General features: G+C 36.1%; 1 protein-coding gene across 2 annotated transcripts; it reads left to right on the forward strand.

Annotated features, from left to right (window-relative positions):
• prlr (prolactin receptor) lies at positions 1-23,596 on the forward strand. Of its 2 annotated transcripts, none has more exons than XM_015376423.1 (9): positions 1-145; positions 8,237-8,340; positions 10,530-10,662; positions 18,320-18,489; positions 19,451-19,617; positions 19,829-19,970; positions 20,795-20,897; positions 22,305-22,374; positions 22,468-23,596. In XM_015376423.1, exons 2-9 carry the CDS (start codon positions 8,268-8,270, stop codon positions 23,536-23,538), a joined length of 1,929 nt encoding a protein of 642 aa, XP_015231909.1. In that variant the 5' UTR covers positions 1-145; positions 8,237-8,267; the 3' UTR covers positions 23,539-23,596. The 2 variants fall into 2 exon arrangements, with proteins under 2 accessions (XP_015231909.1, XP_015231908.1); XM_015376422.1 differs by lacking the exon at positions 1-145 and adding an exon at positions 6,010-6,048.
• Positions 23,597-25,578: the final 1,982 nt, after the last annotated feature.

A 25,578-nucleotide genomic window follows, 5' to 3' on the forward strand; every position in this document is an offset into this window, starting at 1 on the left:
TCCTCTGGATCATCAGGGCGCGGGGACGGTGCCAGTCGCGCGTCCTTCACTTACCGGACTGCCGTCTAACCAGTTTCCCACGGTCCAGCCGAGCGTGTGCGCACCTCCCCAGCTGTCCAAGAAAAACAGGAAGACTCAGCTGCCGGTAAATTTCATTTTATTCCCATACTTTTATTTTAAATTTGTATGAAATATTTAGAATGGAACACTTTATACACGGGAAGAGGGATTGATAATCGGACAACCTCAGAGGATAATACATTTATTATCAGGATCATGTTTGGAGACAGTAAGAAAGCTAGAACTAGGAATTGGCTGAAAACAGATCCTCCAACAAGGGAAGGTTGGGTTGAAGTAATGCATAATATTTATAGAATGGAAAGGCTAACTTTTACTTTTAGATCAAAATCTGGCAAGTTTAAGACACATTGGGAAAACTGAGATCAGAGTTTGTCATCTGACAAAATTGGGGTTGAGAACATTTAGAGTGTTCTTCTATAGTTTTGGTCTCTTTTCATTGGGTGTTTTTTCTTTCTTTCTTTCTCTTTCTTTCTTTTTTTGTTTTTGTTAAAGAAAGAAAAAGTGTACTTATATCCATAAATAAAGAGGAGGTGATGGGATTTTTTCTTTTTCCCATGAAGGAATGTGAGTTAGGATAAAATGTTAAAATTACAAAAAGTATAATTGTCACTTAGCTCAAGCATGGACTGTTGTGAATTTAATTTGGCTATGTAAGGTCTACTTAGGAAATGGATGTGATGGATGTATATCATTTTTGAAAATGCACTCAATAAAATGTTAATAAAAAAAATATATATATATATATATAGATGGAGATGCAGGGTTGCAGTAGAGTTTACCGGGGTTATTCTCCTCTTCATTCTGTACCGACCTATGTCAGGTTAGGAAAGAGTGGAAGAAGTTTCCCCCCTTTATAGCACTAGGCTGATCATCTCAATACTGGATTACTCTGTTATTTACCTGGCAGTTTACTACTCTTTCCGTTAAGTCCGACACAAGCCTTTAATTAACTTCAGCCTCGCAGCTAATATCCAAGACCTGAATAAACCATTTAAAAAGCTTTAAACTATTTAAAGTATTGAAATGTTAGGGGTTTTATTTATTTAAAGGACCCAGCAAATACCTTCTTCATTATTAGAGCTTAAATTGGTTCCCAACTAAGTTCTGATGAGTCTTAAATATTGCTTCTGAAAAGTAATTACAGACTCATCCTCTTTGATATAACATGTATTGCATCCCTGGCTGTAAATAAACCTTCAAGTAAAGATTCCTTCAATGTAAAGAGTGGCGTGCAGTCTAAGCCACACTAAAACTTCCCAAAAGAGTCACCTTTATCAGATCCATATTTGACAATTATGTAGATTTGTTTTCATGTGCATGCTTCTCTGGCAGATAAATGAACTCAAACATTGGGCTTAAGCGTCCGAAGGCAGCTGAACTAATATTGCTTTCTCCAACAAAGTTGCCAGAGTGGGAGAAATGGCTCATAAATTAAGCCGGTGCTTTTATCTTGTAACGGGTGTTTTGATTTCATGTGACTTAAGATAAGTGGGATCATTAGGGCTTCAACAAGGGAAGGGTGTGTTTGCTGTCCTTGAAGGTGATTTAGCATGTTCAATCTGCCAGACGTAGGATACGTTGGGCAAGAAGGGAAATTTTGCAGGCATTAAAATGCAGAGCTAAGATAGAAAATCCTGCAGTTCTTTTTAAAAATTTTCTAAGCAGTTCTCTTGACCCCCACATTTTTGCATATCTTTACTTTCAAGTTGTGCTTGTGTTTTTGTGAAAGGCTCTTCCCTGAAGCACATATGTGTTTTATTCTGCAAATATTCAAACTTTTTCTACCTTTAAACTTGCCTCCTTAATTATTTCTCACCCGATGCCCAAACACAAACATAATTTTTAACTGAATCCAACCTAAGAACGGCTATTATTCTTTTACCTATAAATAGATGAACTTCCGCGTGTTACGATGCACGTTTCAATTTCTCAAACTCCTGTTTAAAAGTATCAGTGTAAAGGGAATCAGTGTATCTTTAGTTTTCTGGCATATTTTAGTATTTCTCTGCTTAATTAGATGTATTTTGAACTTAAATATACATGTTATTAAAAAATAAAAAAATAAAAAAAAATTCCGCAACATACCATACGGTCTGTTAGGTTGATATAGAATAACCACCCTGATACAGATTAAACGTTTCCCAGAATTTTCACTTTATTCAGAATATACAATGGCTCATGGGTTGGTACCATTTCAGTGTTCCTGAAAGCCTTTTAAACCTTTCGGCTTTGTGTTTTTCTGCTCCCTCACCCAGGCTACCTATATGAGGGAGGAAAACATAGTTCCTAGAAATCTGTTTGTGCTGTTGCTCAAAACCGGTTTTTTTACAATACCTGGAAGTGTTAAGTTCGTTCCAGTCTGAGCAGGCTCTCAGGTCAAGCTTATGATACAGGAGAAGTTTCAGACATTTCTGGTATCTGTTATTCCTTCTGCCAAACTGCCTGCATGATCTTGGCATCCAGAATCACAAAACATATTGTACCATAAATTCACTCATAAAGGGTTAAACAGTTAAGGGACTGTTGACATAACGAATCGTATTTGAGTCACGCCAAACCTGTTGAACAACATAATCTTTACGGTTTATGTTTGTAAATACTCTATCAACTACCTGGAAATTGAGAGTTTGTTTTTTTCTTTTCAGCGTTACAGAAAGTATTAGCTTACCAAGAACACAAATAGTCTCATTAGTTTTTTTTTCAAACAACACTAAACTTAAGTTAATAAAAAACTAAAATCCACAAATGCACCGTAAATCATTCAAGATATATTGTGCTCTCCTCTGGTTGTTCTTATAACCTTTGGGGGAAAACAAACAAGTTCTGGGAAACAGGAATGCTTTAAACTCTGCTGTCGGTCTACCCTCCTGAGAATGCTTTGACTATTCATGAGAGAGAAACTTTACGCACGCGTCATCTGTGCAAAGGTGTTCGGTGACACAGAGAGGTGTCGCCGTGTGCCGCCAGGCGACACCCCCCCCTGCTCACAGTTGCCCTCAGCACGCCATTTAATACATCCTCTTCTCACCTTCTGAAATTGAGAGACCAGAGAAGGACACAGCTCATTAACAATTCATCTGAAATCTGCCTTCTTTGTTTTGTCTTATACTTGCAGTGCTCTTTTTGGTAAAACAATTAACGCATATGTGATAATTGATTTGACTTTTTTCTGCACAATTCAAAGCCCAGACATACCTATTTATCAGGTAGAAAGAAGCAGAAGAACAAAACACGTTACTATTACTTTAAACAGCATTCACACATACCATTCAGTTATTTTGTAGCGTCAGTCCATTCTTATGCTATGGAGACATATGTGAAAGTGCACTTGCATATTACATCAAGTAAACCTAGGTTGAATGTTGCGCATGCTGTTGCCTGGATATGGCTTCCTCATGTGTGCTATGGTTGGTCTCCGCAGAGATGAGGCATTTCAGGATGCAATTTAATGCAAATAAGCTGAAGGAAAGTAAGTGGAAGCGAATTAAATCCCTTTAAAAAGAAAAATTAAAGGTGTTTCAAGTCAGGAACCGAAAGGCTGAAATCCAGAACTATTTAAAGACCCAAAAAATAAAATATCTAATGACGATTGAATGGCATTCAGATGGTCCTGTGAAAAAAATTATTTGCTCTTTTTTTCATTTTTTTCTCCATCAAATAGATGTTAATATCTAAAGATAGGCTAAAATATATATATAAAAAAAGAGGCATGTCACGCTCTGAAATAAGGAAATTCAACAACAGGAACATAAAGATTAGCCACAATGAGCCTTTATTCACAAATGGAGAAAACATGAAGCAATGATGAATTTTTTTAAGCAGCCACCTGACCAAAGTTCCTCCAAAAAGGCATCAGTGACTCAACCAGCAGATCACAGAATAAACCTGACCGACATCTTGCACACTGCTGGCCTCAATTGTCTCAAGAAACAAACTGAGAAAAATGGCGTCCATCGGTTAGTTCCATAGTGAAAAGCATGCCTGGCCAAACAGAACACAAAGGTCAAAGCTGCATTTTCCAGAAAACACCTGAATAATCCCCAAGACTGGAAAAAAAGACTTTAATATAACTTTTAGAAAGGTTTGCATCCATTTGAATCCAAGATACAATTGAGATATGTCCCTGGTGGTTTGGATCACTTTTTTTCCCCCCTTAAAAATTTAATATTTCTTCAAAATAAAAGTAACATATTTTGAAAACTGTATTTTGATTTTTCCCAAGTTACTGTTTGTCTGATTGCAACGTCATTATAATTATGTCCCTTCCTTATATTCAGTAAAAAAAAACAAACAACAACATTGCTGCCATGGCCAACAGCTTAAGGCCCGCAGTCTCGGCTACTGGTTACATAAGACGGCTATATGTAGCAGGAGGCTAATCCTGCGCCTTGATCTTAATGCCAATTATCAGATCATGGTGACGTTACTAAAATTAAGGCACCATAAAGATGAGCTGGATATGGTTTGTGTCCTAAGGTTCTTACAGTGTGGCAGCATGGAAACAAGGTGTCTCCAGCATGAATGTATAAATAGAAAGATTTCAAACACCTTTTCAGACACATCTTCGGCTATTACACAAGTCAGACTTAAGCTAATGTTATCGCAGATGCTATTTGACGACACATGCCCAGGCAGCCACACCCCTGAGCAGCATTGCAACATATGAATCAGGAGGAATTTAGCTGGAGGCTCTTACTGTGCTGTGAACTGCAACCAGAGAGTTGCTAGCATGGGTCAGATGGGTCAGAGCATGTCTAATCACCCATTTCACAGTATTTCCCTGTACGACGTTTATATTGCAGGTGGAAATGAAAGGCCTTTCGTAGAAAACCCAACTCTAATAACATTTTGTGATAGATAGGGATATTTTTTATGCAGCAATAAAATGAAACAAACAAAGCAAAAGCACGTAGCAACCTTTATGCACTACCATAGCTCAAAAATTTTGCTTCATTTTATCACATTATGACCAGAAACCTGAATGTATTTTAAAAAATATCAATATCCTATGCCAACACAAAGTAGTCCATATTTGTAAAATGGGAGGAATATATCCAGTTTATTTCATAACTAAATTTAAATGTAATTGCAGTTTTCCTCCCCCTTTCTTTTTGAAAAAAATAATTATTCATCTTCCAAAATGAGTTTGGAGCAGCTTTAAACCTCCCTAAAGAGTAAACAAGTTAGAGATACATTTGTAAAGAAGTTAACAGCAGAGTTGGTAAGAAAATATTTCATCCCAATCGTCTAAGCAGACCAAGCTAAGGTATCCATGTGCTCCAACCTGCATACAATGCTGCAATGGCATAGTTGTGAAAGCAACAGCCACTCCTAAGTTAGATGTTACACCTTTATGTTTTCAACCTGATAATTAGCTGGGTTTCGCCGTATGGAATAGCATTAAAGGAACATGTTCTGTCATGCAGGTTGTGTCATGTTGGTTTGTAGATTTTTTTTTTTTTTTTTACCACATGCAGAATCTTACAGAGAGCCAGTTAATTTTAATGGTTCGTTTACAAAAGCAACAGGAATGGAAATGGAGAAGTACAGTGAGTGAGTTCAACTTGGTTGTTGGTCTGAAGGTAGAAAAGAGGACTAAACAGGCTTAATAAGAGACGTAAAAAAACAGGATGAATGTTTCTATGATCCGCCAGCTTTAGGCAAACCGACAGTGCAATTGAGCACTGCCTGGATTTCAAATGGAATTATGAATCTGGGAGAGAGTTTTCTGATTGGAAGCCTTTAGGTTAATGTCATAAGTTGATAGCCAAACTTTAATTGCAATGTCCTGCCCGTCATACAGAGGAGTCAATTGGAGAAAGCAATACAGGAAGAGTTAAATTTTCATCCAACGTCGTTGTTCCTCAGGTGAAAACCGCGTACCACCAAACTGCATCGGTTCCTCCAGATCTGGCCAGGAAGAGTTGGAAATATGTGAACGATCTGGAAGATGAGATTAGAAATGAGGTAAATTATTCCATTGTTTTGCCCAGGTTCTTTCTGCAAATCAATTGTTAATGCTTACAGTCAGGAATATTAGTTCCTCTTGAGTTTTAGACTCCTCTCTGCTCGCTAGTTCATCCTTAATTCTTTCATCCAAGGCTTGAAGAAAAGCTCCCTTTAACGGTTCAGGGTTCAAGGCTAAAGAGGCCATTAGAGTTCAAAACTCAGTGGCAAAGTCTGATACTGGCTGAAATTTGGAATTGAAACTCACCCCCAAATCTTGCGTCAGCTCACTGCAGGGCTCACAAAGGAGATTATATCCTTATCAAACAAAAAAGACCGACTGAAAACCAGTAAACAACGTAACAGCAACCCATGAAATCTTCCAATTTCACCTGCAGAAGGCCCGGGTGTGGGGATTTGGCAAAGAAAATGAGAAGTTGCGGGAGCAGTTGCAGTTGGCTGTAGAGGGAGTAGACCCTGTGGTAGTGGTTCTGTTAAGCAGGTCCTAGAACATTTCTATAAATTGCTCCATCTGTTAATCAGAGGGTTTTTAACTGATCATGGTGATAGCAACAAGAATCTGGAAGCGGAGAACTGCAGGAAGCCAGTTAAACTTCCTGGTTGGTCTGAGCGGAGAAAGCAGACTGATCAGGAAGGAGTTGGTTGATGACAACTAAGGACTGATTGATTTTCTTAGTTGAGAGATGAAGGGGAGGTAGCATGGATCTGTAGGGGTTTGATTCAGTGGGCTTTGCAGACTGAACCCCAGAGATCCAGGAGAACGTGAGTGAGATCTGAGAGGGTCGGTACTTGAAAAAGACGTCATGCTTAAGAGCTGGTAGGTAGGTGATGAAGACTGAGAGCTGCTCCACACATTTCAGACCTTTTCCATGAAGATAAGAGACAAACTGAGATGTACCTGTTGTATTGAACAATAACAGACTCTGATTTAATGAGATTCACAAGAAGACAAAATTCAACAAGCTGTTCCTGGTTTTGGCTGAAATACTTCAGGGGGTTATCATAAGGCAAAGAGAGATGATCCTTGCCTCCTTATATTCGTGCTAGTCATCTTGATTGAGAAATGTTCTCAGGTGTGCAGCAAAACCGGTCAGCTCAGCCACCAACAAAGATCTTCTCTGTAACAGGAAGCTCACACCAGAAAAACAGCAAAATCCCAGTGACCAACAGGTTGACTGTGGAGACAGGTAGAAAAAGTAGCAGACAAACAAAAAGTGATATTTCTTTACATACAAATTAATGTTTTATTATTTATTTAGTAATAAATACGTTTTTCATTGAAGATGAGAAACAGTCATTTTTACTATGCCCTGTAGAAGTTAAAAGGAGGGGGATTTATAAGAACAAGGCAGTTTTGTTTTACATGTGTTTGCATAAAAATCCATAGCACTCATAGAAAAGTTCATTTGCATCATAAGGTCTGTGTGTTTTACACAGGAGGCGCTTCACAGAGGGGTCTCAGCATTAAATCCTTGTTTTAGGGAACAGCAGATGAGGGTGTTATTTGGTCCATTTTTCTATGTGTCTGCTGTTTCTTTGGTCTTCTGTCACATTTCATTTTATATATCACTTTAGAAAGAAAAGCTTTCAAACAGAGATTAACAATAAAGGCATCCGATCATAGCTTGGCAAACGGGGAATCCTATTTAGACTATCACAAGCAATAGCGTCCAGCCTCCTGCTGTCATGGAGCTCTAACACTAACTCAGGTTATGCAATCAGTTACGCTGCATGTGCCAGCTGGTAGAGGTAGTCAGACAGTCATTGAGAGAATGTGTCTATTTAGTTTTTTTAATCCTTCAAAAAACATCCATTTGCCTTGGAAGGCTTTTTTTTCACTTTCTATCTCTTAAATACTCGGTAGGATGGCTAGACTGCTCTAAATCACTGCACAAATGTTTTAAGAGTAAACATTTGACCTTGTTTGTAAAGTATACAATATTTTATGGTTTTTTTTGTTCTCTAATAGCAAGTCTTCTGCAATAGTATTTATCTGTCCCAGATGTGTATGCATGGTATTAATATTATCCTTGTGTGCATCGCTGTGCTCTTAGTCAGAACTTGAGTGTTTGTTGCAAACGGTTTTTACTTTCTCTCTTACCATCATGGGTAATGGGTCAATTGATTGGTCAAGTTCCTGGATAAGCCAGTCTGACACGCTCACCTGTCTTTGTTTGTGTTTCCTCAGCTCCAACCGACAGCAGAGACTTTGTGTTGCCATGATGAGGAACGTTGGGGGAGTTATTGTGCTGAGCTTGCTGCTAGTATTTGTCCAGCTTGCAGCAGGAGAGAGTAAGTTTGCACTTGGTTTTGCATTAATTTCACATTCTAATCAAATTAGGGACCGCTTATAGATCCATTGTTTTTAGTCGTTGTTAATGACCATTTTAATCTGTGAAGAATGTGAACCAATTCTGACCTGTTTTAAACTGCATTTCCCTCAGTTTAGGAGGCATTTTAACAACAATATTAATATGCTTTGTTTTTGTTTCGTTTATTCTCAAAGTCTGTTAGTTAAATCAATTTTCCAACTTGTAATGAATCCATGTTCAGCTGCTCCTATGCACCTCCATGTGGGAGGAAATAATGACTCTAATAGAGCAGTTAGTTCGAGCTGATTTGCACCTGTTAATCTAAATGTAACGCCTTCATGTTTTCATTCTGTTCATTTGTTAACTTTAGTGTTTATAACACTGTTCTTTTTGTCTTCTTTATCAGATTTATTCTGTTCATCTTTTTTAAACAACAAAATGTTTAGCCTTTAAGGCACTTTACAGGATGACAAATTTTTCTAAAAAAATAAATATTTAAATCAATCCAATGCAACCCGATTTCAAAAAGAGATTCAAATTAATTTACTTCCTTTTCAGTTTGATCCTTGAAATAATGTAAGTGTGAAAGTTTTAAAAGTTGGTTGTCTTGTTGGAAATTGTTAAGTTTGCAACAATTTCTTATTTTGAGGTAGAAAATAACCAATAGAGGAATCTTTTGACAGAATGTCCTGAGAGGACAGAGCAGACACATTAATAGCGCCTAAGTGTTGATCATCTTTCTACTTTAAATATATGGAGTTTGGAAAAGTCTGGTGAAAAAAGAATTCCGATTATCTATTTTTTTTACTTCGTAGGGAAAAACACTGGATGTTATTTAAAAAAAAACAAGACTATACTAAACTTTCATAATCTTTTTTAATTGTTAAAACATGTCTTTCCGTCTGTCTTTTTGTCAGAACTATAGTACCAGATATACCATTTCTAGATGGATAACATTAAGTTATGCCCATCCTAGCAAAGCAGCAGAGATAAACACAAAACACCAACCAAGAAGCAGCTTTTTGGAGAAAGGACATAGAGAGAAAACATAAAGCTCTTGACAAAAAGGGGAAATATTTAAATGTAATGTAATTTGTACAGAAATCTGTTTTATTTTATTTTGGTAGTATGCTTGTATGCTTCTTTAGCAGCGGTGGGTAGAAATTATTTACATTTACTCAGTTAAATTTACTTGAGTAAACAAAACTGTACTTTTATGAGTAGGTTTACTGTGCCGTACTTCTTACTTTTACTTGAGTAATAGTCTTTTAAAGTATCACTACTCCAACGTCTCTGACTACTGTCCTATGTGAGTAATATGAACTATTCTAAATCAGGTAAACAGTAGATATTAACAGTGGAAGTTTGTTGCCATGTCATACTTTTACAAAGTATTTCTTCTGCATATTTATTTCTTTTATATTAATAAGATTTATATGTATTTTTTAGGCATTTTAGTTTTTAAAATGCCAGATCTTGCACACAATCTATTTACCAGTGTCATTTATAAACATTAAATCTGATGTTATTATCCAAAAGTTACTCAGTACTCAAGTAGCCTTTCTATTGAATACTTTTTTACTTTTACTTGAGTAAAACAATTTTAAAGTAGTGCTCTACCCACCTCTGTTCTTCAGTCTGGATGACAGCAGGTCTAGTTTACTGACTCATGTTGTTTTCCAGGCAGATAAAATGTACCAGAAACTCTTTAAATCATGAAGTTTAATGTAAATACTCTTTAAGTTTCAAATGTTTTCTTTAGTATAAAAATATTATTATGTGCATTTTGAGGAATTTTATGTTGCGGTTATAATAAAGGAAAGAGCAGGAATGATAAAAAGGAAAGCGAATAATTGGATAAAAAGATCTTGAAAAATGTTTCCATACATCATTAATGATTCCCCCCCCCCCTTTTTTGGGGTCTTTAAAATCAAGGCAGGTATTTGTCTTCATGCAGACTTAAACTTTTAGTGTTTTCTGCTGAGGAGTGAAGACATCCAAGAAATGAGTGAATATTAGCTGGCCAATAGGATATATATACATATATCAATATAGCATAGGATCGAAATTAATAATAATTAATAACCATAAATACTTGGTTACAATTGAAATTATGGTAATTCTTTTTCTGGAACATTTTTTTTTTACTTTTTTTTATTTTGTTTTTAGGTTTCAGCCCACCTGGGACACCTAAAAATATAATTTGTCGCTCTCCCGAAAAAGAGACTTTCACCTGCTGGTGGGAGCCAGGCTCTGATGGAGGGCTGCCAACCACCTATGCCTTGTACTATCGCAAAGAAAAGTAAGACCCTCTAAATGTTGTGATGTTAATACACCACATCAAAGTAAAATCAGTGTTTATCAAGTAGCAGTCGGCATATGCCCCTGTCTAATATAGTGTTACTTTTTCTATGGGCTGTGAATATGGAGATGGATATGTAAAGACTCAGGTTTTCCACCTGGTAGCAGTCAATGCTCTGGATTTGTCCTGTTCCAATTTTTCTCTATATGAATAGTTTATTAAGGAAAACACAGCATGAGATTTTGGTTAGTTTTTTGTTTTCGAAACATTTTCAAAAGAGGAAATGGTTATTGTTAGTAATAAAAATAATAGATTTAGCATTATGTATCACAGGTTGTGTAGCCTCCTACTTATTATATTTTTAGTCATCATGATTTTAATAGAAGCATCTGGTCTTTTTGCTATTTTTTATGAAGTTTATTGAAATTTTTTCTTTTTTATGGTCTTTTGACAGAATTTTAGTTATGTCCTTTATCCTTTGGAATGTGTATAATATAAATTCCTAGGTCTGTTATAATATTTATTTTGCTCTGGTTTATTGACATTTGCTGATGCTATATAGAAAGGCTTCATTATCTCATGAAGCATCAATAGTTGTGAGCCAGTTAGAGAGCGGCCATGTTTTGTATTTTCAGTATTTCTAAAATATTATTTACATGCTCTTAAAAAAGACAAAGCATGTCTAGTCTAAATAGACTAAATATAGGATAGTAAAAAGTAAAGAAAAAAATCTTTAATCTGAGACTTTAAAATGGAACAATCCACTTTTTTGTTAACTAAAAGATAAACTTTCCTCTGCTTTGGTTGTGGCACAGCCACAAGCAAGCATTTTTGAAAAGTTTAAAAGCAAGAGCTGTGCAGGTTCTAATAAAATAACAGTGTACATGCATGTTTGGAGCTGCATACAGATGGAAAAAGGCTTAGGAATGCACACATAGTCATTCCTTTCTGGCATGGGCTTATTGAGACTAACTGGTGCATGTATGTACATGTTTGTCATTGAGAAATAGAGATTCTTAATGGGAACTGCTTACAACTCTACATGAATGACAAATTAGGTAGATTTCAGAGTAACAATATAATTGAAGTTACAGCAACTCTTTGTTTCTTAAAAAAAAAACCTTAGGTATCTGTTTCCAGCACTTACAATGACAACAAATATAAATTAATACATTGATTTAAAGTTGTATTCATACAACTTTTATGCTTTTTGCTACTTTACAGCTGCAAAGTTGAATGTTTCTTAAAGGAATTTTATATAACGAATCAACACAAAGTACTGTATAATTATAATTTGGAAGTATGGATGTATGATATTGATAGTGTCAAAGATTTACAAATAAATGGTTCAACAATGCATATGGCAAAACAGGAGACATACTTTGATTATATTTTGCCTTACTTGAAACATTGTTCCTATTAAATAACTGTACAAACAAGAAAGCCAGGTTAAAGGAGCTGCTGCAGATTGTGCATTTTCTTTCCATTTGCTGTGTGAAGACAAACCATAAAAAATCAACAGAGAGAAGCCACTTATTTTCCTATATGGTAATACATTTTACCAATAACAAAACAGAAAAAAAGGGAACCTTCATGTTCATGAGCGCTGCAGGTCATTTCAAAAATGTTCCCATTTTCAAAACACAAACTTGTTCAAAACTACTTTTCCAGTTAATCAATGATTGGAATTAAACATATGTAGTGATAGGGTTAAGGCTGAGCAACACCCAGTTTTGAAGTGAAACTGGCCCACTTGACAGCACATCGGAAAATCTACTTTGGGAGATACAACTAACTTTGAAGGTGTGCTGAAATAATTCATCCACATGCAAGAAATGCAGTGTTGCAAGGAGTTTTTCTCATAAAAGATCATTGCTCGATAAACAATATATATCCGCCATAATATATTGACACATTTATGGTATAATCCCTCTCTCCGTTATCTATGATTTCGCCTATCTCTCCTCTTGCCACAGTGGCTGCAGACATGTGAGTATTTGCACCTGTCATCCAAACGTGCTAAATATAGACAAAAAAGCGAAATCTGTTTCAGGTTAGATAAAAATTATATTCTAAGTGGTGAGTTTTAACAATATGCAAATCCCTTCTCCCAGTATTTTACATGTTCTGATGTTCAGCATATGTTCTGTTAATTCATGAACCCGAACATGTAAAAATTGATCACATCTACTATTCTGAGAATAGTCACAGACACAATTCTGGCTGCACCCATCTAATAGGTTAGCTTTGTGTGTGCTATCAACTTTGCATGTGTTTATACACACACAATCTTTTAGTAGATCAGGGCTTGTATATTTATTATCACTGACCTCCTGGAAGTTGACCCTACTAATCAATATTCAGTCATTTTGAGCAGCCAATAGGTTTTCTTTTAGGACTATATTCAACTTTTCAAGATGTCTAACCAGCATCCCGATTTCCTTACTAGCCTTATGGCTGTAAAATTATAGATCTATTAAATTGTAGATGATATTATAATCTGGAACACTGAAAAATATAACATTTATTACTTAGTTAGATATAAACATAAGCATACAAGATCATTCATACTGATCTGTGAGAAGTTCTTAACAGAGTGGTGGTTACATATTTCACCTGCTGGCCTCGCGGTGAACCATTGAGTGTGAACCACATGGTGTGAATCACTGAGGGCAGCAGCCTGGCGTAAGAGGATAAAGATTGTAAAGGGTTATGCAGCACTGCCTGTTCCTGCATAGGTAGAGTTTAAAAGGTGAGCAAGGGTGGTAATGATGAAACACAGATATGGAAAAGGAGAGTGGATTTGGTTTCCTTTATAGTCTAATCCAATTAGCTAAAATACATGCTAATAAGGAAGTAAATGGAAACTAAAATCAGAAAGGTCCTATTTGATACCAGAAGTAAACTGCTAGTTTGAATGGACTGATTGTCAAGATTGTCTGTTGGATATGAAACTTCAACTAAAAACTGATAAGATAAATATTAATGCCATAAAGTTCAGACAGTTCAGAATTTGTGAAGTAATCTGCAGTTGATGTTTCTCCTTATCTATAGTATAAGTTAAGATTGAGTTGTTCCCTGTGGTCAAAGTTAATGGCTCAACCGAGAAGGACCAAGACCAATTTAAAAAACATATATGAATAATCAGCTTTTGAAGACCCTATTTTGTGAACCTTTAATCAATCGTCACTTTTTCGTTGGGTGGTTACAAAGGAGCAAGTAATTATTGACATGGACACTGGCGGTAAGAGGCAGTGCACGGCCAATAATTTTATACGAAACAAGAAGATCAAAACATTAGCAAAACTTAGAAAGCATTCCTCATCTTATGGAAGAATACTGCTGTGTATGAAGGTAGAATGATGTGGAGGTTTAGTTAAATGGTCATTTCTTAAGTTCTTTACCTTTTAACATCTCTGGAGAGACTTTAAATGTTTCAGTCCCAGTCCAGGAAGATCACTGTTGGTATATCTTGTCCTATTAGTTGTCTTTTGTTCGAATAGACGGCCAATTCAGAAAAAAATATCTGCTAAAAACTCCTGAAAATACTGTTTTCATTTACTGCCAAATGTTAGAAGTCTTGGCCCCTCTTATAGTTGTTGTTAGCTTCAGTTTCAGCCGGACCAACAGTGCTCAATGAACACACCAAGTGAATTATCTACTTCTGGTAAGATATTAACTTCATATAACCTTCTAGTATAACCTTCTTTCAATAATCACTAGCTATCTCTTTGAGGTAATAATGTTGCTTCAAGATCCTGATGTGTTCAGCCGAGGCCATGGTCCAGCCGATTACACTACAAAAAAGAAAAATGCATCTTTTAACTATGTATTTACATTTTTTTTGATACTTTTAACACAGTTGGTCTCCTTTTTCTCTAAGGCTAAGGTAATGTTGAACCCATACAAATCTTAAAAGTTTCTTTCCACATGATTTTTGACAAGCAGGAAAATTCTCTGATAGAAATTCAGTTCTTATCTTAGAGGAATATTTTTTGCAATCAGAATCTGCAAGATTTATGCAAAACGTCACCATTATCAAGGAAAAATAGAGCTGAAATAAGTGGTTTGTCTTTTCGTGGACGTCCCTGTGGTAAAATGATTTGAGAAAGTGGGTTCATTTTTTGTTGCTCACCTCCTAGGCTGACCTCTCTGTTAGAAATGGCTGTTTTCCCTCATATACTCATTAAATCAGGCAATAACCTAGACGTGGCCTGAGAGCTGAGTGCAGAGAGAATTTATTGGTATCATTTTTCAGTAGGCCAGAACACACCCTGCACTTAATGAGAAAACAACAGCAGTGTGGTTTGCCTAAGGAACAATTGGAGCAATCAATAAATATCTATTATGATGTTCTAGCTTATTGTACTTCAACAAAAAATGGTTTTGTTATACCTCCTTATGTGTACATTAATTGAAAACATTGACTATATCATCTACCAGCCCACAGGGAAATTCTTTAAACTGTCTGAAATTAATTTAACTTATTATCTAACATTTCTATTTGACTAAGTGTAAAATATTATTGGGTTATTCGGGACTGTGTAAATGATTCCCATTCATTAAATGCCTGAATAAGTGAGAATTTTTGGGAGATCTTTCTTTTTGCTCATTTTCTTAGAGCATGGTAGAATTGTCTTCTACTTGAGTCTGTGTTATTCTATCCTTCTTATAATATTTTGCTAGAATTTTGATCCATTCTTCCAGAGTGAACCAGTTTAACTGGTTAATTATTTCTGCACCGTCCTTAATTTCTGTGCAATTAAGATCAAGGTTTTCAAATGGCTATACCAAAACATTGATTTTGTCTTTCTGAAGCCACTTATTTTGCAGCATGTCCAGAGTAAATATTCAGCTGGATAATTTCCTCAAGATTTTGCTTTAATATTTGCCCACGATGCCATATATTTTTGTTTAGTTTATGATGTATTTGTTCTTTTATAGTTGTAGTTTTCAGGGTTGTCACTGTTGTCACTGTCTTGCATTTTGTTATATGTACATAAAATATGTCCATCTTGGATTACTCGCAGGGATCATATTAGAAAAAGAATCGTAATCCATTGAACTAGTACCAGCGATCGAAATGCATCTGCCTCAGATTAACTTGAGCTGCATTAGACATGTGATACAGCAGAATGGGACGTATTGCTCCCTCAGACGCAACACTAGGTGCTCTTATGCTACGTTAATCACAGGACATTGTGTTAACAGGATGATGTTGGGACCGAAATAGTAGATGGACTTCGATTGATTGATTGACTTTATTGATCTCACAGTGGAGAAACGTACTCGTTACATCAGCTCAAATAGTCAAAGAAAGAATGTGCCAAAGGAAGAAAAAGGTGCATGGGATTTATACAGTGTGTCCACATATGACAGCTTTTTTTTTTTCCAACAGGGCTGTTCAATAGGCCATCTGTTCAATAACTAAATCATTACATTTGCTGAAGATGAGCAGCAACATACATGTTCAAAAATTGGATGCATGGTACAAAAGTGGCAAAGCCCTAAATTTAAAGAGTTTACATGCCACAGATTGATGAAGACTCCTAACTTCAAAACTCTCCTCAACCAGACAAAGACACATTTAACATATCTACCTGTTCACCCCTTGAATATTTGGTTTTTAAACTTATCTCTCCCAACCTTCTTTTAGAGGGTAAAAAAAATTTGATCCAGAACATTCTTTATACAACGTATCAGCTCCTATCAGATAGTTTCTGAGGTCTTTATAATGGCTTGCCCTAATCACTGTTAAACTTTTTTTTCTATCTTGCTGTACAAACCCACAGTATCAGTGCTCATAACATTTTGTTCAGATACCAGCTATGTAAGTTGTAAGAGCTGTTTGAAGTGTGGCTTTTATCCATTGGATTTGCCTTGTGGTTTGTACCCAGGAAGTGTGGGAGCCAGTTTAAGCAACAGGTTGTTTACTGTAGATCAACTTACATCTCTTTAAAGAAGACCCTAAACTGTAGAGCATCCATGGCATGTCAGTCCACTGTTTGACTTTACATTGGTGTTCAGATTTAATATTTTATGCATTTAATTAAGAATTTATTTTCTGAGACCCAGTTAAAGGCCAGAACACACTGAATTTCAGCCTGTTGCGACAGAAAATCGTGTCGGACGAGGTGTTTAGCGCTCATTAAGAATCAATGGGGATGATCACAACTGATTTTATGCACTTTGGGTGAAAAAAATAAAATAAAATCAGATAATCACATGAAGAAAAAGTGCACATAATGTATATAGCAAGCAGGATAGACTCATACAAAAAAAATCTATGGAACATTAAAAAAAATACTTTGCCCACGATAGGAGTTCAGGAGGGGGAAAAAAACGGATGAAGTAGTGATCCTCTTTGAGCCTCACAAAAACAACATGGGACAGGAAACACAGTTTATCGACCTACTCGAGAAAAAAAAAAAGTAATTTATTTAGGAGGAGATACAACAGATATACTAAAATAGTGATTCTTTTTTAGCCTCACAAAAACAAAATAATGAGGGGCAGACAGAGCAGGTAAGCGCAGCGTATCTCTCAAAAAAAAAGAATGAGAATTACCTCACTTTTCTTTTCTTAGGCGTAGTTCTCATAATGTTTTTAATATAGGCATTAGAACAATCTCTATCTGTTCTAGTTTGAGATGACGCACAGACTCATAACCTGGGGCTTTGCTTTATAGAATGCACTAGTGTTCTTTAAATTTATTTTTTAATGACTTTTTATAATCTGTCCAAGTCAAATGAGAGAAACTTAATTTTTATGTAGCACAGAGAAACAATTGAAAATAATCTGTGCAGATCTGTTCACCTTGCCTAGTCGTACCCTAAATTGGATTGGAGATTAAAAAATGGTACGCAACTGGTGTGTTCTTTCCCTTAAATTGTAAATAATATTCTATTACCGGTATCTTTGTCTTTTTAAATTTTTTTCTAAACAATACCAATTTTGTTATGGGTAAAGTCATCTGAGCTTTAAAGGCTTGGTCCTCAGTCTATTACAAGCCTAGGTTAAGAGATTTGACTCTAATGTGCAATGTCAGGTTAGATTTTTAGAAAGACAGTAAGCTCTCTATTCATTTTTAAATCTGTGCTTGAGTCTTATTCTTGTATTTTTTTTAATCCAAGTGTATTATAAAACATAAAGAAGAGCTTGGGAGTTTCATCCCACTACCTGAAAATAGATGTTTCATCTAGATTAGCATTGAAGTGCTTCCTGCAAGTCCTCTGCTCTGTCAGTAGCAGCTGCTGCCACCGTTAAAACAAGATGTTCCCATGTGTTCAAAACCAACTCTCAAAGCCTCTGCTCATTTAACTACCACAGGTCTAATGGGGTTTTAGCCCTCAGTGGTTGCTAAGTGTTTCTTTATACCAACAAAACGGAACACAAGGTAACATCAGTACACAAGATGGAGTGAAAGAGGTTTGCAGTGTGGTCAAAATACTGAGATATTTCCGGCCTTTTAGGCCTAATTCTTCCAGTGTCTCCTATTAGTTGTAATAAATGTTTTCCCTTTTTTATATGTATTAACTTGGTTCATTCCTAAATATACTTTTTTTCTTCTAAAGATTGCATTACAAATAATATGCACTGGTTTTTCCCCATGTAACATTGCAGAATCAAATACATGCTCTTCTCCTTCCTCTGTCAGCTCTGACACAGTGTACGAGTGTCCCGACTACAAAACGGCCGGAAAGAACTCCTGCTTCTTTAACAAGAATGACACATCCATCTGGGTGACCTACAACATCACCGTTGTGGCCACCAACGCACTGGGTAGAGCATTTTCGGATCCCGTTGAAATAGATGTCGTTTACATCGGTGAGTGGAAAGTAGAGTATGCTATAAGGTTCGATATTACAACACTGATACGTCTTACTGGGAGAATTTAGGTAGAAAATATGTTTTGAAAGAATAAAACTTGTGTTGATGTAGAAGGATAATGCCAAGAAGTTAGCCTTTGCTCAAAATGTTCTACCCTCAGGCAAAGGGGAAATTTGTGTCTTCCTAAATGGAGAAGCCTAAAGTCTGTTAGAGAAACATTTGATTGTCAGATGAGTCGCAAATTGAGCTTTCTGGATACAGTGGCTTTAGACCTACTGTAAGAAACCATACCAGGGGTTCAAAAATGGTGGCAGTAGTTTGGGCGTGTAGGTATCATTTTGAACTGGTGTAGATCTGAGAAAGCCCAGAATAAAGCAAAGCATCTGGAACAGGTTTTAATGCTGTAATGTTTTGCATGTATTTTAAAAGTTTTTAAGGTATTCACCGCCTGACTGTTTTGGAAGAAGAAGTTTGGAAATACCAACAAAAATAATGTTAACTTTGAGAACCTTTTCTAAATAAAAAAAAAATAAAAAATTGGAAAGAGTACCAGTTAATGTCAGTTTCCTCCCACAGCTTCCTCTCAGAGCCCAAAAAACATGACTGTTAGGTTAATTGGCTTCTCTAAATTGTCCATAGGTGTGAGTGTGTGCGTGAATTGTTGTTTGTCTCTGTGTTGCCCTGTGATGGACTGGCGACCTGTCCAGGGTTTACCCCGCCTCTCGCCCGTAGACAGCTGGAGATAGGCACCAGCACCTCTCGTGACCCCGCTTGGGATAAGTGTGATGGAAAATGGATGAATACATGAGAACCTTTACTAAATAAAAAAAAATGGAAAGGGTACCAGTTAATGTCAGCTTATTTCACTGATCTCAACATCGAACATTTGTAGTCTACAAACTTTCAGTGTTTCTCTTCAGGTCTGTAAATCAGATGTCCTCTCCGATTTTCTCCCCAGTAATGCCAAATCCTCCAGAAGAGGTGACAGTGACTGTCATAGAGGACACAAACTGGCCTTTCCTTCGAGTTTCTTGGGAACCTCCTGAAAAGGCTGACACCCGTTCGGGTTGGATTACTCTAATCTACGAGCTCCGAATCAAGCTGGAGAATGAAGATGAATGGGAGGTAAGGAAACTTTTTCCAGTGGGATGGAGTAGCCCGGTGGTTTGAGAATTTGTCTTTCAAATGTGGAAATTTGCATTTAGCCAAACCCTCATGATAAAGGCTTGACTCATATGTCACAAAGAGTTTCATGTAAAAAAAAAACAACAAAACATACAATATGCTGGCTTTAGTTACTTATCTTACTGTTATTTACATTATGTTTCTTTTTCAGGTGCATCCTGCAGGCCAGCAGAAGGTGTTCAACATTTTCAGCCTGAGACCAGATAGTACATATCATGTCCAGGTTCGATGCAAGCCTGATCATGGCTTCTGGAGTGAATGGAGTGGCACGACGTTCGTCAAAGTTCCAGACTGTAAGACCTTCAGATATTCACTGCACACAACATGCCCATCATCTGTTCAGAAACAAATGTTTGATTTTAGGAGGATTTTGCCCTTGAGAATTGAAGAAACAAAATTAATATTCACAATTATGCACAACTTTGTGATAGTCATTTCCATTTGTCTCTAATGTTTAAAATCCTTTAAAGTCACAATTACAATATATATAAAAATATAACTGACATTTTGCTTTCACTATGTTATGAAAATTCAATCCACTTGTTCAAAATAAAAGTAAAATACCCTCAAGTTTGCAGCTGGTGAAAATAATATAAATGCTTTTGCAAAGTTTCAAAACTTTGGGTGAAACAGTCAAGATATCTGAACTAGATTTAATGACATCTAACATATCATGAATCGGATTCTTCTTTAATAAAACAATAAATTATTAACTCTGAGGAGTGGATTTTTAGCTTTTTCTGGTAAGGGTGGACTTCTGCAACTTGCTTTTGTGTGAATTCACTAATGTAGAAAGCTGCGGGAGGGTTTATTTTTACTGAAAACCATTGCTATGTTTGCCATACTCCCATCTATGACCTACATGCTTAGTTAACCTTATCCTAACAGGCACAAGTAAGTAATTAACTACAAAGAAAACCGAACAAGCATGTTTTGAAATTGTGAATTCATTTATAAAGTGTTTCGTCAGGGTAAGCATCCTTGAATGCCCCCCCAGTATTTCACATGTCCACTCTAAGATTTAATACTTGAAGTTAAAAAATAAAAAATTGTAGCAATGAAGAGGTTTTGGATGAATGGAAACATTTATCTGTTTTTATTGCTTTGTTTCTTTTAGATTTCCCACGAGAAAGGTCAATGTGGATCCTTATTGCAGTCTTTGCTGCCTTCATCATCCTCACCTTCACCTTCATCTGGCTGTCATACATGAAAATTCACAAGTAAGAGTTCATGTTTTTAATTGTTTATGTGTTTAGATATTTTACACATTAACATACTTTAATAAATGAAGGGCAAATCAGACTAGTGCAGTTTTGGCATATAAACCTCCCTCTCATTGCTGACGGTTTATAGACTACAACGTTCTTTACTTATCTAACTGAAGGCCTCTAACATTTAACAAAGTTTAGGTAATTTACAGTTAGACTTTAAAATAGATAATAATAAAATATGTCAACTCCTGAAGCCATAATCTAAAGAATCTAACTAAGAAGTAAACATTCAAAAAATAAAGTATGTTAAAGAAATAGAACTATTATTATTCATTTTATTGTGTGGCTGAGTATTGATGCATAAAATTACATAAAACAATTTTAATATGTTTGTGAGTTAACAAGTGTGATAAAGTGTCATATTATTTTGCACACAAATAAGTTGTAGAGTATTCAATCCAATTCAATTTTATTTGTTAAGCACTTAAAAACAACAACATAAACATTTCAGTTAAAAAAAAAAAACAGCTAAAAAATGGGGAAATAAAATTCTCAAAACTAAATTAATAAAAATAGGTAAAAGATAAAAGAAATATTAAAGGAAGGAAGATTAAAAAAATAATTAAAGCTCACTGTCTTGCTAGGTGTTAAAAGCCCAAAAGAAAAGGTGGGTTTTGACAAGAGATTTAAAAACACTCCAGTAATTTAAAATTCCGTAAAAGTTCGAAAAATATCTACTGGACTTGGTTTCCAAGATTTGAAACTTTTACGGAATGACTATGACCTGAATGACTGAGAATCTTCATCAGCGTAATTTAATATTGTGTTTTAATTATCAAGGCATAAAAGTAAACTAAAGACCAACAGTTCTGAAAAATCCAAACTTTATGTCTGCATCAGTTTTATATGCATTTATATTTCCTTTATAGGAATAAAACTGTACAGTGATTTGAGCAATTATTTAGTTTTATTTGCTGCTGAATTCATTGTCAGTTTCTTTAGATGTAATATGACATCTAACCCAATACCCAGTAGTAGCTCACAATTTGTTCTAATGAACGGGGTTAAAGCAGTAACACATAAACTTTATATGCTACTGCTTTTATGCTGATAAATGATCATTTATCAACTGGTCGCCTTGCTTGTGTTCGTGAGAAACTTTGCAATTCTCTTTGTAAATTGAGTTGATGTTTATTAAAGTGACAAGTAGTATCATAATATCATAGTTATAACACTAGCAGGATGACATTTGATCAGGCTCTACATACTATTATAATTGGTTTTATTCACATTTTATTGCGAATATAAGAAATCTACTGTTATGACCAAGAATTTCAAACTTCATACTCTTCATACAACATAGAGAAGTTAAGGGAATAATATTCTAATGATCTTTCTAACTTTCTGTGTGTATAGTCTGAAGCACTACGTTCTGCCACCGGTGCCAGGACCTAAAATCAAAGGATTTGATAAAAAAGCTCTCAAGGTAATCCACATGTACTTCACTGTGCTGAAAACTAATTAAAACTATTTTTTGCTTCAGGACATATTTTTAACCAGATTTTTTTTTTATGTGTAGAATGGCAAGTTTGAGGACATCTTTAGCTCATTGGTGGTGTCTGATTTCCCTCCAACCACATCCAACTATGAGGACTTTATTGTGGAAAACCTAGAGGTGTTTGTTCCAGAGGAGCAGGAACTTATCATGGAAGACAGCAAAGATCTTCAAGATGATAGCATCAAATCTGAAAACTCCACCTGTGACAATGACTCTGGCCGGGGCAGCTGTGACAGCCACACCCTGCTCATCGATAAGGGCGGAGGAGACAAAGAGGAGGCGCTACAGTCCGATCAGGAGGGTAGTCAGGATGAGAGGGTTCCAACGAGCCCAGAGGAAGTCATGGAGGAAGACCTCCTAGCATGCTGTGACGAAAAGAATAGCCCCGATATTTCTGAGAAGGTGAAGTTCACGCCTTCTTTGATTTCCCCACTACCCCGGTACAACCTGATGAATCAACCAAACCCCCCTGAGATTGGGAAAAAACACTGCCTTTCAGATAGCCTGCTCAACCCAGACTCCCTTCCCTCTTACTTTACTCAGCCTCCCAGCACTAAAAATGACTTTAGATCAAATCCCTGGGAGTGCAACTTCAACCACAAGCAACATCCTCTCCATCCCCAGACAACGGGCAAAGAGCACCTCCAGGTTCAGAACGAAATCAGCTGGGTACACGTCGACCGCACAGAAGCTTCCTTAGGTGTCCAAGCGCCCAGCGTCAGGTCCACCGAATATGTGGAGGTCCAGAGGGTCAGTGGTGGGAATATGGTTCTCCTTCACCCTGTGTCTGCAGGCCAAGAAAACAGCGGTACCATGAGCCATCAAACGGAGCACTACAGCAGGGTGAAGACGGTGAACAATGACAGTGGTCTGCTGTTGCTTCAAAAAGAGTCCACAGGGGAAGAGATGGGAATATGCCTTAGTGAAGAAGAAGTGGAAAGCAGAGCAACATCGAATGGCTACACAGCATCCATCACTCCAACTTCGGAGAAGCCTATGGTCGGCATTAACTCCACCCTGCCCATTCTGGATGACAGGATGGCCAGTGGATACGTTGACACCGCCACCATGTTTGGCCTTCCCACTTACTAGATGTTGCAAATACTCAGCTGAAGGACATTGCTAGCAGATCACTTTCAGTTTAGGAAGCGAAAAAGGAAAAAAAGAGAAAAACTATGCTGACACTGAATGCTTTCACAGAAATATTTATTCTAATTCCTTCAAGGTAAAACATTGATTTTAAGATACACATGTTTTTCAGACGATTAGAAGTATATTCTTTATTCAGGTTGTGAAAAAAAAGAATTATCTATGATTATGAGGTACTTTGGGTTATTATTTTGGTCAACTGTACACTGCTTTTACCTCTAAAAACAGATCTTAAGCTTGCTGCGTACTGTAGACATGCAAACCTCAGAAAAATAGAAAAGAAAATAGATCAATTGACCCAGTGAGGGGATGCTCCTATTGTACCTGCCTGGCTGTTTCCTCTGAGGGGTGGATCTGTAAAAATCAATGCAAAGTTTGTATGTTTTTTGGTATTTTCTGTGCTGATTTTAAATATGCCCCAGACCATTACAACACTTGGTAGAAGCGGGAATCATTAGACAGATATAAAAACGCCACCAGCTCTCATCGCAGCTACTAAACACCAGTGGGAACTTTGTTGTAAGGAAATTTTGTTCACATGCTAAAAGTTGCTATTGGACCATTATAGAAATGCTGAAAGAGAGAATGTCTTTTGGTGTATGTTGCTTCCATCCAGTCAAAAAAAAAAAAAAAATTTTCAAATGCTTTATTTGGTTTATATATGTCTTTTAATATTTGTGATGGGGTGTGTGTGTGTGTGTGTGTGTGTGTGGATGTGTAACATAAGAAAAAAATAAGCCAGGATTTTTAAAGCTATTTTTCATTTAAAAAAAAGATTTTTATGTACATACATTTATTGATTTGAAGAAATCTATAAAGATGTGAAATTTTTGATGGGATAATTGTGTCATGACTGTTGGATCGCCCTTTATAAGAAAGTACAGCCGTGTGTTCATATGTATACATGTAGTTACACCTGTGGCGATATTTGCATGCAAAAGATACAGCCATCGAAATTATTTTTGAGAGCTTGCTTTAACAAAATGGAGTTTTTTAATAAATCTACTTTATGCTGAAACAGAATGTTTATTTTCTTTTTACACTAAGACAAAAAAGTTTACAACATGGTTAGTTCTTTTGTGGTTGAATCTTTTGTAACCACTATTTTTTTTGGCAGGTTAAATGTGCAATTAAGATTCACCAATTCAGATTTATCAACGAGTCACACAAAACTGAGATGATATCATTTATAAATGCATCTTCAGTAATGTTCGGTAAAATCTCCCTTAACAAGTGACATCTTGATCACATTATTTCAAATGTATTACAATATTCCATTTAAATGGCTGCTTTTGTAGCCCTGAACCCTGCTAACATAGTCTAAATATGTCTGATATATTTTTGATTTAATGCCATAATCTTAATTATAATGAAAAAGTTTCATTTTAAATATACCAACTGCTGTTCGTGCAAATGAAATAATTTAATGCCATCAATAGGTAACACATTATATGTGAATGCCATGCATCAAAACGTTTCCAAACATTCTATAGGATTATAATAGAAGGATTGTATAAATGCACAGTAAAGCATAAGGCACAGCATAAAATATGTCATGTGCTTTTGTGGCAAGGAGCTTAATGAATGTTTACGTCATCTTTCCAAAGTCCAGATCAAGTCACAAGTGTTTTGTTTGTCTCTGCAACTACAAACTATATTTTCTTTCTTTGCACCGCTGTAGGTGAGGAATATAATCCTGTACTATTTGTCCTAAAGCACACCTTTACACCTGAATTTTATCTTTAAATTTAATACATTTTTTTTTTTTTTTAGATCTTTTGATATTTTAATGTAAGCAAAAATAATAACTACATGGCCAAGTAATTTTCAAGGGTTAAATTTTTATTTATTTATTATGATAATAAATAAAAATAACATGGTATTTATTACTTTTTTCCTTGTACTACGGGTAAAGGTGCATTAAGGATTTTGGCCAAGTAATAATGGGGCCCATGGAAGTGCTTTTAGTTGTGAGCTCCTGCA

This window comes from Cyprinodon variegatus, unplaced genomic scaffold, assembly GCF_000732505.1.
Source record: "Cyprinodon variegatus isolate N-32 unplaced genomic scaffold, C_variegatus-1.0 Scaffold134, whole genome shotgun sequence".
Classification (NCBI taxonomy): Eukaryota; Metazoa; Chordata; class Actinopteri; order Cyprinodontiformes; family Cyprinodontidae; genus Cyprinodon; species Cyprinodon variegatus.

Bases quoted from the DNA above. Each gene is read 5' to 3' on its own strand.
- prlr (XM_015376422.1), top strand. The intron at 19,971-20,794 runs GTAAGACCTTCA...TGTTTCTTTTAG, and splicing joins GTTCGTCAAAGTTCCAGACT to ATTTCCCACGAGAAAGGTCA. The intron at 22,375-22,467 runs GTAATCCACATG...TTTTATGTGTAG, and splicing joins TTGATAAAAAAGCTCTCAAG to AATGGCAAGTTTGAGGACAT.